General features: G+C 42.1%; 1 protein-coding gene across 3 annotated transcripts in view; it reads left to right on the forward strand.

Moving 5' to 3' along the window:
• Nucleotides 1-10,558, forward strand: part of LOC112256785 (uncharacterized protein C14orf132) — a 56,418-nt gene extending 45,860 nt beyond the window's left edge. For 2 of the 3 annotated variants that reach the window (XM_024430279.2, XM_024430280.1), the window contains exon 2: nt 8,133-10,558. In XM_024430279.2, coding sequence (XP_024286047.1) covers nt 8,133-8,366 — 234 coding nt within the window. In that variant the 3' untranslated portion in view covers nt 8,367-10,558. Of the gene's footprint in view, nt 1-7,730; nt 7,858-8,132 lie in introns of those variants that run through there. The other variant, XR_002954465.2, reaches the window with a different exon arrangement.
• The last annotated feature ends 7,027 nt before the right edge of the window (nt 10,559-17,585 follow it).

Consider the following 17,585-nt stretch of genomic DNA (forward strand, 5'->3'; position numbering starts at 1 on the left):
ACATTACAATTAATGCCAAGTACTGTGTGTGTGTGTGGGGGAGAAAAGTACATGTGCTTTTGGGTGTAAACTATACTTTAAAACACATGCTGCACATTTAATCCGGCGCATACATAATTAAAATGTATGCTTATATACTGTAAATTATTAATGGATTGCAGTTGTAGACAGAAAGAACATTTGTCTTACATTTTTGAAAGCTATCACATAATGAAGAATGAAACATTTAATCAGTTCTCAAACTGCTTTGCTGTCATTTTAATTATTGGAATGAAAGGCTGAGGAAGCTCATTTTAATGTTATTCATGAGTAAAACAACAATTTTTCTATACAAAGAAGCTCAGGATTTGTGAAACAAAGGACTTTGACACTGTGAAGAGTTAAAGGTTTCTTGTCGGAGGACAAAAGATGACATCAACATTGTAAAAACACCAGCATTACGCAATATGACTCTATACTTGCACTTAACACTATTACTCTGGACATGTACTGTGGCCATTGTTATGGATGACCTAAGCTACAGTGCCCTGTTTTTTTCTTTTAGAATATTAATATGAACCCAACAACAACACATAAAGTCCGAATTGGAGCACTCAAACCAAACAGAAAAGAGTTGTCCACCAGTTACTATTCTCTCTCAAAATACATACAGTACCAGTCAAATGTTTAGACACACAGTCTCATTCAAGGATTTTTTTAAATTTGTATTATTTTCTACATTGAATATTAGTGAAGAGATCAAAACTAGGAAATAACACATACGGAATCATGTAGTAACCAAAAGAGTGTTAAACAAATCAAAATATATTTATTTTAGATTCTTCAAAGTATCCACCCTTTGCCTTGATGACAGCTTTGCACACTCTTGACATTCTCTCAACCAGCTTCACCTGGAATGCTTTTCCAACAGTCTTGAAGGAGTTCCCACATATGCTGAGCACTTGTTGGCTACTTTTCCTTCACTCTGTGGTCCAACTCATCCCAAACCATCTCAATTAGGTTGAGGTCGGGTGATTGTGGAGGCCATGTCATCTGATGCAGCACTCCATCACTCTCGTTCTTGGTCAAATAGCCCTTACACAGTCTGGAGGTGTGTTGTGTCATTGTCCTGTTGAAATAGAAATGATAGTCCCACTAAGCGCAAACCAGATGGGATGGCCTTGATGTGCCTTGAATTCTAAATGAATCACTGACAATGTCACCAACAAAGCACCTCCACACCATCACACCTCCTCCATGCTTCACGGTGGGAACCACACATGCGAAGATCATCCGTTCACCTACTCTGCATCTCACAAAGACACAGTGTTTGGAATCAAAAATATCAAATTTGTACTCATCAGACCAAAGGACAGATTTCCAATGGTCTAATGTCCATTGCTTGTGTTTCTTGTCCCAAGCAAGTATCTTCTTCTTGGTGTCCTTTAGTAGTGGTTTCTTTGCAGCGATTAGACCATGAAGCCCTGATTCACTCGGTCTTCTCGAACAGTTTATGTTGAGATATGTCTGTTACTTGAACTCTGAAGTTTTTGCGAATGCACTTAAAGAAACTTTCAAAGTTCTTGAAATTTTCCGTATTGTCTGACCTTCATGTCATAAAGTAATGATGGACTGTCATTTCTCTTTGCTTATTTGAGCTGTTCTTGCCATAATATGGACTTGGTATTTTTCCAAATAGGGCTATCTTCTGTATACCACCCCTACCATGTCACTACACAACTGATTGGCTCAAACACATTAAGAAGGAAAGAAATTCCACAAATGATCTTTTCATAAGGCACACCTGTTAATTGAAATGCATTCCAGGTGACTACCTCATGAAGATGATTGAGAGAATGCCAAGAGTGTGCAAAGCGGTCATCAAGAGTAAGGGTGGCTACTTTGAAGAATCTCAAAATGGGTTAGGGTTAGTATTAGGGTTAGGGTTAGGGTTAGGGTTAGGGTTAGGGTTAGAATGTGGTAAAGTAAGAATGACAACAGGCAGAATGTGGTACCGTTTACAAGGACTTTCCAGTCCTTAAAAAGGATTATCTTTTTCTTTTGAAATGTATTTTGATTTGTTTAACACTTCTTTGATTACTACATATGTGTTATTTCATAGTTTTGATGTCTTCACTATTATTCTACAATATAGAAAATAGTAAATAATAATAATAATAATTAAAAACCTTGAATGAGTAGGTATGTCCAAACTTTGACTGGTACTGTATAAATTGGTTGACCTATTCTACAGTGCCCTGAGTTTTTTCTGAACTTAAAAACAACACGTTACAGCTTGGGAAAATCGTTACAACCACTCAAACCAAACAAAGACAGGAGAGAAAAGGAGAGTATCCATGAAAAATAAACAGCTTTACTGTTCACTGTCAAAATACAAAGCTATCACTATATATAACTTGTCAGCACATTTTCATACCCTGTCCAAACCACCAACATAGCTCCAGTGAGAGGCCAAGTCAGGGCTATTCCCATTAGAACAGTTTGGAGACAGGGCCATCTTTTTAAATTCATGAGGCTCACTGAAAGAGAGTAAAATACCACTAGAAGTGATCTTATGAAGGACCTCCAGGCGCAGAATGCTCTGCTTATTATATATTTAAAACCCAAAGTTATGCCTCAAGGCAAACAGGCAACTATAGACAGACATCCGGAGATGCAGTGTGAAACCAGTGTTCAGGGAATAGAAACAATTCAGAAAAATCTTTTCAAAGTTGTAGTAATTCTCAAGTATACTGCTGATGAGAATAGATCTTTGGTAGGTGGTCTTATACATTCATGACAATGAATACTTCTTCAGACGATTGAGAAAAGACACCATAAAAAAGCCAATATACACACTTTCTCCTCATCTGTCTTTCTGAGCTCCTCTCTAAATCCAAATTTTGAAGTGAGGGAATTTTTTGGGGAGAGATTAAAGATTAAATTCTGACTCATGAAAAATGTTTACGCTCTAAAACCTCCAATTCTCTTGTACCTCTGCCTCAGCCTGTCTTTAAACAGTGTCCTTCTCGGGTGTCAGAAATGTGGGTGTTAAGTTGGTTTGCCTGTTGACAGAGTGCGTGGTGCAGCCAAGGGAGTCATGGACCAGAGCACTTCAGACACAGAATCAGACACAGAGTAACACGTGTCAGGAGTTAGACACTGGAACAAGGATAACTGTCCAGATGTCACACCCGCACGCACGCACACACACACCAAACACACTGCACCCATATAACAGTGAAGTCTTAATCAAAGATGATCTTCTGTGTGTGCTAAGAGTCATGCATTGGCTTCCCTCTCAGCTGGCTAGAATGGGAAATCCCCTTTTGTTTGTGCATTTACATTTTTCATTGAGTTGATCACGCAACTGACAATTATCAATGCTCATCACCAACGAGGGACTGGTATTTTGTAAATAGAAGGTTCCACTCATCACCATAACTGGAATCCCAGCTGTGAAAGTAAATTACTTTCAACTTGATTGATGATCGGGGTTTCCTGATAACTGTGTTACGTGATTTAATGTTTCTTTTATATTTGTATGTGATTTAAATGAAACATACTTCTGAAAGAAGTGAAGGGAATTTAATTCCAATCTCAAAGGGCTATACAAGAAGAGTGCAGAGATAGTTTAAAATGTCACACTAAGATTAGAGGCATTGAATTACATTAGATTCAATTACACAGTCTGGCTGAAGCTTATGGGTCAAGAGAAAAAATACAGTACAATACTACATAGTAAAGCAGCCATACTCAACAGGTGGACCGAAGTCCGGATCCAGACCCAGAACAGGGTTAATATATTATGTCGGACACCAGGAAGACTAGCTGTCGCCATTAGTGTTGGCTAAAAAAGAACTCAGTCGGGCTTTCAACGTACTGCTGTTGAGAGTTGTAATAGTAGAATGCACAAGGAGCACTTTCAAAATATGGTAGTGCATTGGCAGTCATTCACTAGAGCTATTTAAAACCAGTCAGAAATTTCCAGTTGATCAACTACTGGCGATGTTAGCTAAATAGGTCAATTAGGCTAACCAGCTATCTAAATCTTGTAGTTATCATGGTCAGATTACATCCCCAGTTGCCTTGACCCTCAGGGGGCACCCATTGTTTTGTTCAGTCACTCAGGTTTCATATGAACACAGATCACATGGCAGAATTTGTAGAATTGCAGGAAATTAACTTTAAAATGGCAAAAGTTGATCTCTGCCAACAAGAGGGGTTTGAACAATTTGGGGTCGCATGGGTTGCGAGGTGGGGGTTTGTTACTATGCCGATAAATGACAATATCCATCCGGACCTTTGCCATCTAGGAAATTTGTGTGACTGGATATTCTCAAATAGTAGTTGTGTACCCTGCAGTAAAGTGTTAGCTAACCATGTGTACGAAGCTGCAGAAACACTATATATTGACACAGGAGGTTAGTGGCACAGTACTTGGGGAGGACATGCTCTTGGTAAAGGCTGGAGCGGAATTGGTGGATTGGTATCAAATACATCAAACACATGCCATTCCATTTCCTCCATTCCGGCCATTATTATGGTATATATATATATATATATATATATATATATATATATATATATATATATATATATATATATATATATATATATTATATTTTATTTTTATATATGTATATCCTCCACTCTGCAGTCTCCACTGATTGAAATGCAAGATTGACTGTGAACATAATGTAGGTGGCTGGGCTGGATCACTGTGCTACACGCATTCTATTGAGTTAAAGATTTACTATGAAATGCTGCTGGGCCGCAGAGAAAAATAACATCAAAGAGACTCGAGTTGTAAATCTGGACGGGAGAACAGAACCGTGGTGGACTGAGGTAAAATGCCACCTGGTCTTAGTCAATACACAATGGAAGAGGCCAAATCTATTGTTCTGTGACATAATTTGAAGTGACATAATTTGCTCATGCTATCCATTTGTTGTCTACCTGAAGTCGATTCCAGATGACCAGATGATAAAGTACAGCAGAAATGATGTATTTATTGCTCCTCAACAGTTGAGTGGTTTTTGTTTTGTTTTTTGGGGGGGGGTCGGCCATTATAAAGAGCACTTCCTGGTGGTTATATCCTAATGGGATGCAATTACAGAACATTCTACATAACGCTTACTTTAATTGGGCCCTCATCATGGCATGATCCCAGGAACAGATGGGCCGCATTTATCAGGGTGTGATTGCAGGTGTACGGCACTGGTATGGTTTCCTATAGCGCTGCACTACCTAGCTATAGACCTAGCAATAGTTTGTACTCTATAATGTATTGTAGATATTACATTGACCATGCAAAATGGGCATGTTTGGTATTATCCGATATAGCACTAATAAACTGCTCGCAATGTTAAAATAGATCCAGCTATGGCCATTTAGCCAGCAGTTCCGTTACCCTTAAGCAGGGTCAGGAAAGTTCTGCCCAGTGTTTGGTTCCTCTGAGCCTGGCCCTGGTCAGCGACTAGAGGACTAGCTCTATTACGCAGCCTCTCGCCCATGCAGATTTACTGGTATCGGTTTCCTGACATTAAATGGATTGGATATGGCCCTCATTGCCCACTTGGGGATGCCCCATACCAGGGTTTCTCTCTTTCCATTCCATTAATGCTTCCCACTCTCTGTGCTGGCCTCGTGTTCCTGTGCATTGGGGAATAGCGGGTTTGGATAAGGCTGGGGTAAGTAGTGATACGAGAGGACCAGTGTTTACTTCAAACCTTGACAATTCTTGCATGTTAAGCAAGGCTATGTTGAAATGAGACATGATCGGGGTGTTTGGGTTTGATGTGTCTCTATGCGATTTTTGTCACTCCTCGTTAGGCTCAGTGAAACCTACTACTACCACTACGGAGAAACGCTTAGGTGCATGTGGAAAATACATACACTACCGTTCAAAAGTTTGGGGTCGCTTAGAAATGCCCTTGTTTTGAAAGAAAATATATTTTTTTGTCCATTATAATAACCTCAAATTGATCAGAAATACAGTGTAGACATTGTCAATGTTGTAAATGACTATTGTAGCTGGAAACGGCAGATTTTTTATGGAATATATACATAGGCGTACAGAGGCCCATTATCAGCAATCATCACTCCTGTGTTCCAATGACACGTTGTGTTAGCTAATCCAAGTTTATTATTTTAAAAGGCTAATTGATCATGAGAAAACTCTTTTGCAATTATGTTAGCACAGCTGAAGACTGTTGTCCTGATTAAAGAAGCAATAAAAATAGACTAGTTGAGTATCTGGAGCATCAGCATTTGTGGGTTTGATTACAGACTCAAAATGGTCAGAAACAAAGAACTTTGTTCCGAAAATTGTCAGTCTATTATTGTTCTGAAGGCTATTCCATGCAAAGAAATTGCCAAGAAACTGAAGATCTTGTACAACGCTGTGTACTACTCCTTTCACAGAAGGTAGCTAACACAATGTGCCATTGCAAACTGGCTCTAACCAGAATGGAAAGAGGAGTGGGAGGCCCCGGTGCACAACTGAGCAAGAGGACAAGTACATTAGAGTGTCTAGTTTGAGAAACAGAAGCCACACAAGTCCTCAACTGGCAGCTTCATTAAATAGTACCTGCAAAACACCAGTCTCAACGTCAGTGAACAGGCGACTCCAGGATGCTGGCCTTCTAGGCAGAGTTGCAAAAAAAAGCGTATTTTTTTCGAAAAGATGGCTTTTTCTTTGCAACTCTGCCTAGAAGGCCAGCATCCCAGAGTCGCCTCTTCACTGTTGACATTGAGACTTGGGTTTTTATGGTTGCTGATAATGGGCCTCTGTACACCTATGTAGAATCAGCCGTTTCCAGCTACAATAGTCATTTACAACATTAACAATGTCTACACTGTATTTCTGTTCAATTTGATGTTATTTTAATGTACCAAAAAATGGCTTTACTTTCAAATACAAGGACATTTCTAAGTGACCCCAAACTTTTGACCGGTAGTGTACACAGCATACACATTAAACAGACATCCCATCACACATTCTGATGGGATCAAACCGCTGTAGATCAGTATTCCATCCATCTATCAGCCAACCTCAGGATTTACTTCTGGCTGAGTGATCACTAAGTGGGGTTAGGGACTCGCGGGCTACTTCCCCCATACATGGATGTCCGCTCCCATTATGCTCATGAGGACTAACTGGCACACAATTGGATGTGTCATGTCATTATTCACTACTGAGGCCAATGGCTGGTGAGCAGAGGAATGCTTTTCAAAAAGTCATTTCCTTGTGTGCGAGGAAAGACCTCAAAGGAGTGTGTGTGTGTTTTTGTTTCAATTAATTATTGTGTGTGTGTGTTCGTTTGAGCACCAGCGGAGAGAGGGTGAGAGTGTTTTGGTGTATATAGTGCGACTGCTCCACATCATCTCATCCAAATGTATTTTTAGCATGGTTATTTCGACAGCCCTCCGAGGAGAGGAAGAGTCTGTTTTCTAGTTTGAGAGCTATTATGTTCTCAGGCACACCTCAGCTTCCTACACTACATGCAGTACAGATACTCTCCATCTTTCTGCCAATCAGCAGCCTTCTTAGAGCTTCTAATTGTCCCAAGCAATAAATCAGTGGCGGCAGGTAGCCTAGAGGTTAGAGCGTTGGGCCAGAAAGGTTGCTAGATCGAATCCCCAAGCTGACAAGGTAAAAATCTGTCGTTCTGCCCCTGAACAAGGCAGTTAACCCACTGGCTGTCATTGTAAGTAAGAATTTGTTCTTAACTGACTTGCCTAGTTAAATAAAGGTTAAATACATTTTAAAAATCTCACTTCCCACAGATTAAATATTAATTTGATGTTAATTAAGCCCTATTTCCCAGGGTAGGAACTCGCCTGTGTGTGCTCAGGAGGGATCCACCCGAACAAGTGAGAAACCTTGTTCCCATTTGCAACAATATGCAGTGATATCATGTTCACTATTTATTTTAATATACTGTTCTGCTTTAACTTGCTAATGTAGGGCCCAAGAACAAATCCTACTCACAGGATAAGGGACTTTATTGTAATGTTAGATCGATGTGCAGTACCTATTGGCAAAGAGCTCTACACTGTATATGAAATAAAATAACACCTTTCAATCTTCTCTAATTCTCTGTCTCTATCTCTCTCCTTCTCTCCCTCGCTTCCTCCCTCTCCTCCAGATCCCAGTCATGACAGGGGCCTTCATGGACTCCTCACCCAATGACAACTACAGTGCCGACCACTCGCTCTTCAACTCCTCGGCCAGCGTCCACGCTGCCTCTGCGGCTGCCTCAGCCCAGGCCCAGCAGGATGACCAGTCCTCGTCCAGTGATGCCATCTGGCTCTGGATTGCCATCATCGCTACTATCGGCAACATTGTGGTGGTGGGAGTGGTCTACGCATTCACCTTCTGATCCATCTCTCCTTGACGCCCACCTAGCCAAAAATTAGAGAACCTCCCCATGGGGGAACGTGATAAAAGGCAAAGGACAAATATCACATACTGAATTATCAAAGGGCTCTGGGATGCGGATGCTGAGTATAGTGTGGGGGTTCTATAGTTGAACCTTCAGCATCATTCACTTTCAATAGAAAAATCCTAAAGTTTCAGGACATGAACAGTATACACAGTACACAAGTTCAACTGGAGGCAGAAGGGTATTTTCAACTTTAGTTGCCTAATTTTCAGTGGAAATCATGCTCCTGGATGTTGTTGTGTTGCATTGTGGGGCTTACAGATACGTACAAGGTGAACTGGACCATCTTAAAATGTCCCCCAGATAGAAGAGAGGCAATTAAGAGGAGTGCTGCTTAATTATTGGGATGAACAGAGACGTGACTCTTAAAACATTTATGGGACTCTGGGATTACTTCTGCATTAGCCATGTGCTCAGCTTCTTACAGCCTGTTATCTGTTCTGCCAAAGGAAGGCTCAAAGTATTAGCTTTCCTTTATAATATCGACAGAAAATGGACCAACGGACATGGCTTTAATGAAACATTCCTGCATCATCCTTTTGGATCCGCCAACTGTTATTGCTTCTCAGTTTCTTTAGCAATGCCACACCAGTTTATGGTCCAATAAAGACAATCACTCACCGTCTAATTTACTCTGATCACAACAGAAAATTCTTAGTCTGAAACATTATTTATTACACTAAACAATACATCTATAATTCACATTATTTCACATTTTTACAACAAACCCCAGTATACAACCGAGGCAGACTTGAAAGATATAAGCACAGTTTACATGAGCAGGAAAAATACTGTACAGCTTTATTTTGTCAAATCTTAATTGTTATTTAGCTACCTTCTTTGGAGTCTTTACGTGCTGTATGATCTAAATAAGTGGGGTAATAGAAAGGCTGGGCGTTTTTCTATCTGTTTCCTTCAAGCTGGGTTCTTTACATTCAGAACTGTTCAGTGAATTAGCTTTGTGCTGCGGTATGTCCAAAAACAGTTACAATGGCGATTAATCCACGTCCCTTAATTGAGAATATTAACAGGCTCTTTTCAAGATGCGAGCGAGGCCCCTGGTGTCACCACAACACACATTCTAGTGTACATAGATGTCAGGGAGATCATTTCTTTAGGTTATCACAGTGACAGTTCTATGAGTTTGTATCAAAATGATTGACTGATTTCTGTCTAGAACGGAACTGAAAAGAACATACAATACCCACGAAATGATGATGGAGATTGCTTGGTAAATGTGATGGTTTGATAAAAACATGCTCAATCTCAGCCTCTAAGCTTTCTGTTCCGCTGAGAAGAGCTGATACAGGAAAGAGTCGCTCCTTTCTTGATTTTCTTGTCTTCTTTCAAGGAGACGGTTGTTCTTGAATGTTGTCTGGCTTGCCTCATAAGCTGTAAGTGTAATTATCTGAGCGACAGTAATAAACATCTATTTGAGCCAAGTTCTCTATTATAGCCAGTGAGTTATATCAGCCACATTATCTAATGAATTATGAATAACATTCGGATGCTGAAGTGAATAGCCATTTTCTTGTGTATACATCCCCCACTCTTGAGCTGATGCAGAATGTCAACCCACTGTGCACAGACGTCATTGAAACTAAAACAACGTTGATTCAACCAGTGTGTGTGCCCAGTGGGAAAATGTATTCCATCAACCTTTTTGACATCTTTATGTAACATGATATATTATTTTAAGCTACAGGGCATCACATAGTGTTATCGATAACCTATTTAAGGATCTGGGTAGGGGCTGTTAGTATTCAATTATATTTTTTATGTGATCTTGATAAAATAAGACTTTGTAGTAAGACTATCTACTGTAAATGGTTGTAGAGGGTTTCTCATGTCATGGTATACACTGTACATATTGGTATTTCTACAACATACGCACTGAACTTACTTACATTACCCAACTATGATAGAACTTCCAACAAATTGTAATATTTAAATCCCCAAATTAGGAGGTAATAATATAATGTTGAGATAAGGTCTTCCAAAGACCGTTACTTTATTTTCTAATAAGAGGTGAATGTGTGAGTGTTTAGCAATGTTGTAATTCACATAAATTACACAATATTATTTTTTGTAAGAACATCTATTACTATTAAAGTTTCAGGATTGCTGTACATGTCTACATAAATCCTTATTGCATGAAAAATGTCCCATTCAATCCAACAGGGAAACGCATCAACAGAAGTGTTACTTTAACACTGTACAGTGGCACTCATATGTATTGCGAGAGTGTTAAATGTAACAGCTTCTGAGCAAAATGTATACTGGGGGGAAATTAATAGAGATCTCACCATAAGATTTAGGGTTCGATTCAATCCGTAACGCTGAAGTTCAGCGCTAAAGCACGATTGACATTTAAAGGCAATGTTCCTGTGTTCACTTCCTGTTTCCTACTGAAGGTATATGCACTGGCACTGCTTCCTACTGAAGGTATATGCACTGGCACTGCTTCCTACTGAAGGTATATGCACTGGAACTGCTCCCTACTGAAGGTATATGCACTGGCACTGTTTCCTACTGAAGGTATATGCACTGGAACTGCTCCCTACTGAAGGTATATGCACTGGCACTGCTTCCTACTGAATGTATATGCACTGGCACTGTTTCCTACTGAAGGTATATGCACTGGAACTGCTCCCTACTGAAGGTATATGCACTGGCACTGCTTCCTACTGAAGGTATATGCACTGGCACTGCTTCCTACTGAATGTATATGCACTGGCACTGCTCCCTACTGAAGGTATATGCACTGAAACTGCTCCCTACTGAAGGTATATGCACTGGTACTGCTCCCTAATGAAAGGTATATGCACTGAAACTGCTTCCTACTGAAGGTATATGCACTGGAACTGCTTCCTACGGAAGGTATACGCACTGGCACTGATTACTAGTGGATACTGTGCCCCCAGGTGAGGTTGATGCAAGACAAGCATTGTACCATCACTCACTCTTACACAGGCACAGGTTGTATATATCTATGTCTAGATGAGATCCACTGTCATTCCTTCACTGAAAATTTGAGAAGTTGCCTCGTTTTACTTTGTTGTAATAGATGTCTCTATAGTAGACTCTGGATATTGGCTAGGCTGAGTAGTAGTCATTCATATAATTAGGAATAGGAACATAATTGTAAATTGTGTTTACATGAAAATGTTTACAGCTATGCAATAATAACATTGTCATATCACTAATTACCCTTTAACTCAGATATGTTAACAGCACATCTGAAGCAATATATTTGCCATTCAAGTACATACTACTCAAGTACATTCCATGTTGTTATAAGGCTGTACGATTCGAGTCCCTCTAACTCAGGTAGAGAGACCTTTATGCTCAAGGTGCTGTAGAAAATCCATTTGATGCCAGGTCAGAAATTAGCACAGATGAAGAGTATTAAGAGATCACCCCCACAATGCCCTGCAACTTCATTCCTAAGACCCCTCCATGCCTGGGTAATCTGAATGTCCTCCCCCGACCGCTACAGTCAGTCAGTCAGTCTACTTAATATCTGAATCTGCTTTAGCCTCACACAGCCACGGGCTTTTCAAAATCCACATCATAAGGAAAGGAAGTGGAGGAGTAAAGTCAGCTGTGGATGATCTCTGCTCACCCTTTCCTTTTCATTTTAACCCGCTGCTGGTCCTCACACTGCACTGTATAAATCTACCCACACAGTGTGGAGAAACACCCAGAAGGCTAGCTATACTCGCCAGTTCCATTCACTCAAAAGCCCCTTTAGAACCAGTCAGATGAAGACGATAACCATTGACCTGGCGAATGCTAATCTATGTTAATAGATGATAATGATGGTGCTTGCAGGTGTACGTGCATGGCATTCAGCTTTGTCTACTCTACTTCATCCACCACAGTGTGTTTGTTGCTGATGAGGCTGCTCACCACAGTGCTCCCATAGTGAATTAATAGTAGATAATAATGTGGGTTAATTTGAGCCTTGGGTTAGATGAATCTGTCTGCAGGTATAGTAGTGGAGGAGGTCTGAGTGCATGCTGCCAGGAAACCCCCCTTGTTGTCACAGGGTGCACCACTCCAGCTCTCTCCTGTTCAATCCCGGCTGACAGCTCAGCAGTGAGGTGTTGAATATGCTAATGTGTGCCAAATGCCTCGGACACATCTTGTCAAACTGTGTCAGCTCAGAGATCGGGGCAGAAGCACAGGGGTCTTTTCCTTTTCCTCCCCACAGCCGCACTGCTGAATCTACAAGTGACATAACATAATCATATTTTGACATGTGTATACTATGTTACATACATATGCCCTACCATACAACTCTGCTCCCAGGAAGAAGTGATTCATGTATTTTCAGATCATCAATGTGTTTCTTGTTGCTGAGGTTGTGAGTGGGTTGTAACTTGGGCATGAGGAGGCTTACAGTATTATTTAGCTCCCATCATAATGATGCGTTATTCACCCTTGTTGTCTCTGGATCCCATTTCCAGGCCTCCTTCTCAAACCCACTCTGTCAGGGAAACTGGGGGAAAAGGCACGGACACACCGCAAATCAATCTCAGTCTCCACATACTTTTTTCACAGGATAGTCAATACACTCCCTCTATTCTAGATCTCAAATGTAGAGACAGGTATAGTATACTGTATAGTAGACAGAATACTGTACACAGGCACAGTATCTGCTACTAATTTATCCAGATCCACAGATGATGCATTCTCTATTGCACTCCACACTGCCCTTTCCCACCTGGACAAAAGGAACACTTATGTGAGAATGCTATTCAATGACTACAACTCAGCGTTCAACACCATAGTACCCTCAAAGCTCATCACTAAGCTAAGGATCCTGGGACTAAACACCTCCATCTGCAACTGGTTCCTGGACTTCCTGACGGGCCGCCCCCAGGTGGTGAAGGTAGGTTGCAACACATCTGATACTCAACACTGGAGCTCCCCAAGGGTGCGTGCTCAGTCCCCTCCTGTACTCAAATCAAATTTATTTATATAGCCCTTCATACATCAGCTGATATCTCAAAGTGCTGTACAGAAACCCAGCCTAAAACCCCAAACAGCAAGCAATGCAGGTGTTGAAGCACGTTGGCTAGGAAAAACTCCCTAGAAAGGCCAAAACCTAGGAAGAAACCTAGAGAGGAACCAGGCTATGAGGGGTGGCCAGTCCTCTTCTGGCTGTGCCAGGTGGAGATTATAACAGAACATGGCCAAGATGTTCAAATGTTCATAAATGACCAGCATGGTCAAATAATAGGTCTGGGACAGGTAGCACATCCGGTGAACTGGTCAGGATTCCATAGCCGCAGGCATAACAGTTGAAACTGGAGCAGCAGCACGGCCAGGTGGACTGGGGACAGCACGGAGTCATCATGCCAGGTAGTCCTGAGGCATGGTCCTAGGGCTCAGGTCCTCCGAGAGAGAGAAAGAAAGAGAGAATTAGAGAGAGCATACTTAAATTCACACAGGACACCGGATAAGACAGGAGAAGTACTCCAGATATAACAAACTGACCCTAGCGATATAAATACTGGAGGCTGAGACAGGAGGGGTCAGGAGACACTGTGGCCCCATCTGATGATACCCCCAGACAGGGCCAAACAAGAAGGATACTCCCTGTTCACCCACGACTGCAAGGCCAGGCACGACTCCAACACCATCATTAAGTTTGCAGATGACACAACAGTGGTAGGCCTGATCACCGGCAACAACGAGACAGCCTATAGGGAGGGGTCAGAGACCTGGCCGGGTGGTGCCAGAATAACAAACTATCCCTCAACGTAACCAAGACTAAGGAGATGATTGTGGACTACAGGAAATGGAGGTCCGAGCACTTCCCCATTCCCATCGACGGGTCTGTAGTGGAAGAGGTTGAGAGCTTCAAGTTCCTTGGTGTCCACATCAACAACAAACTAGATTGGTCCAAACACACCAAGACAGTCATGAAGAGGGCATGACAAAGCCTATTCCCCCTCAGGAAACTAAAAAGATTTGGCATGGGTTCTGAGATCCTCAAAAGGTTCTACAGCTGCAACATTGCGAGCACTGGTTGCATCACTGCCTTGTACGGCAATTGCTCGGCATCTGACCGCAAGGCAATACAGAGGGTAGTGCGTACGGCCCAGTACATCATAGGGGCTAAGCTGCCTGCCATCCAGGACCTCTACACCAGGCGGTGTCAGAGGAAGGCCCTAAAAATGGTCAAAAACCCCAGCCACCCCAGTCATAGACTGTTCTCTCTACTACCGCATGGCAAGCTGTACCGAAGTGCAAAGTCTAGGACAAAAAGGCTTCTCAACAGTTTTTACCCCCAAGCCATAAGACTCCTGAACAGGTGATCAAATGGCTACCCGGACTATTTTCATTGTGTGCCTCCCCCAACCCCTCTTTTAACGCTGCTGCTACTCTCTGTTTATCATATATGCATAGTCACTTTAACTCTACATGAATGTACATTTCTACCTCAATTGGGCCGACCAACCAGTGCTCCCGCACATTGGCTAACCAGGCTATCTGCATTGTGTCCCACCACCCGCCAACCCCTCTTTTACACTACTGCTACTTTCTGTTCATCATATGTGCATAGTCACTTTAACCATATCTACATGTACATACTACCTCAATCAGCCTGACTAACCGGTGTCTGTATGTAGCCTCTACACTGTATATAGCCTGTCTTTTTACTGTTGTTTTATTTCTTTACTAACCTATTGTTCACCTAATACATTTTTTTGCACTATTGGTTAGAGCCTGAAAGTAAGCATTTCACTGTAAGGTCTACTGTTGTATTCGGCACATGAGACAAATAAACTTTGATTTGATTATCAGGAGGCTGAATTCAAACACTTGACACTGACTCCCATTCAGGGCTTCCCAGACTCATCACGTGCAATCAGGCAGTAGTACAACATTGACCCGACCTGGCAGTGTTGGTGGAGAGCTCTGACTGGAGCTCCTGATTGAATTGCAGCCCCAGGTGAGTGGAGGAGGGCATGAGTTCACCTCATGCCTTCACCATTAAAACACTGGGACAAGTGAATGAGGTAAGTGGCTCTGGATTAATGGCCTGAGTTTGTCTGTGTCCCAAATGGCACCCTCTTCCCTATATAGTGCACTACTTTTTACCAGCCTAAAGACCCTGGTCAAAAGTAGTGCACTAAATAGGGAATAGAGTACGATTTGGGTCACAGCCTTCTCTCTCTCTCTCTCTCTCTCTCTCTCTCTCTCTGACCCTTAACCTCCCTGAGTTGGGGTAACAACTGAATCCCATTACTGGATCCTGATCCCACAGGACCTGTCACCATCATCATCCACAGAGGGGTTTCACCTGTCAACCCCTCCCTCCTTTCGCCCCAGACAGAATTATAACTAGCATTGTGCTGCATTGACTGGAAATCTGAATCTTAATGCCATCGTGTTGAATAGTCAGAATAATTAAAAGCAACAGGAAATGTTTCACAGTGTGCCAGAGGAGTTGTAATTGTGTTGGCAGTTGCATAATCTATAATCCACCTTGACGTGCGTATGATAAATGTTATTACAGTTAACTGCTTGAATAGGCAGAAGTGATAAAGTCATTGTTCGGTACGATGGCTTGGTGATTTACTGACAGCTGCCTGTCAGTTTTTTAATCGAGAGTTGGACCGGAATGGAGCCATACTTGGTGATGAAGTGTGTCAGGGGATTGAGAGGGGGGGTTTGGGTGAGTGGGTGGATGGATGGATGGATGGATGGCAAAACTGGATTACTTTCAGGTGTGGTGCAAAGCAACAGTGAGAGGTACAGTACTAGAGTTAGACCTTTGGCCCTTGGCTGTCATTTCCGAGGCTCCATATTTTCACCCACAAAAATGGCCCTCATCATTACCAGATTGCTGGCTCATGTCAAATCTTATGAACGTGTTATAGATAAAGAGCTGAAGCCTCTGCCGCTGAAGCCTCTGCCGCGTTTAAAATGTTGAATTATAATGGTGCTAAACAGAATTATTCATGATTAATTACATGCTTTGCAAAGTTGGACATAGAGAAGTCAACTGAAGATGTGTTTTCAAATAGATCCAATTAGGTCATTTATCCCTCTGAGACAGATTTGGCCTACATTAATTGAAAGATTCTCTCATGATGAATTTGTCTGGGGACAGATTTTGTACTGTCATTAAAAACACTACAGACCCGGATTCATTCCCGGGCTGTGCCATAAACAGCCATAGCCGGGAGTCGCATAGGACGGCATACAATTGGCCCAGCGTTCGGGTTAGGGGAGGGTTTGGCCGGGGGGACTTTACTTGGCTCATCGCGCCCTAGCGACTCCTTGTGGTTGTTCAGGTGCCTGCAGGCTTACTCTAGTCGTCAGTTGAACTGTGTTTCCGACACATTGGCTTCTGGGTTAAGCAGACTGGAGCGCAGTTAGGCGGGTCATGTTTCGGAGGATGCGTGACTCCATCTACGCCTCTCCTGAGCCCATTGGGGAGTTGAGACAAGATCGAAATTGGGGAGAAAAAGGGTGTGTAAAAAAAACACGAGAGGGAGTTCTAATCCATTTCTACAATAAGCTCTGCTTATTTTCTCCCAAACTCAAGTAATGGTAAATGATGTGCCAGCTATAACAGAGAGAGGGAGAAGGAGGGAATGGAATTGGATTATTTTTTGTGTATCCCACTGCCACTCTAGCCATTTCCTTCCCCCATGCCCATTGAGACTGCATCATTTAAATTGGTCATTGATACACTACATGATCAAAAGTATGTGGATACCTGCTCATCAAACATATCATTCCAAAGAGTTAAGAGTTAAGATTTCGCCTGGAACTAAGGGGCCTAGCCCAAACCACGAAAAACAGCCCCAGACCATTATTCCTCATCCACCAAACTTTACAGTTAGCACTATGCATTGGGGCCGGTAGCATTATCCTGGCATCTGCCAAGCCCAGATTAGTCCGTTGGACTGCCAGATGGTGAAGAGTGATTCATCACTCCAGAGAACGCATTTACACTGCTCCAGAGTCCGGCGAGCTTTACGCCACTCCAGTCCGGCGAGCATTACGCTTGGCATTGCACATGGTGATCTTAGACTTATGTGCAGCTACTCGGCCATGAAAACCCATTTCATGAAGCTCCCGACGAACAGTCTGTGTGCTGACGTTACTTCCAGAAGCAGTTTGGCATTC

Source organism: Oncorhynchus tshawytscha, linkage group LG08 (genome assembly GCF_018296145.1).
Source record: "Oncorhynchus tshawytscha isolate Ot180627B linkage group LG08, Otsh_v2.0, whole genome shotgun sequence".
Classification (NCBI taxonomy): domain Eukaryota; kingdom Metazoa; phylum Chordata; class Actinopteri; order Salmoniformes; family Salmonidae; genus Oncorhynchus; species Oncorhynchus tshawytscha.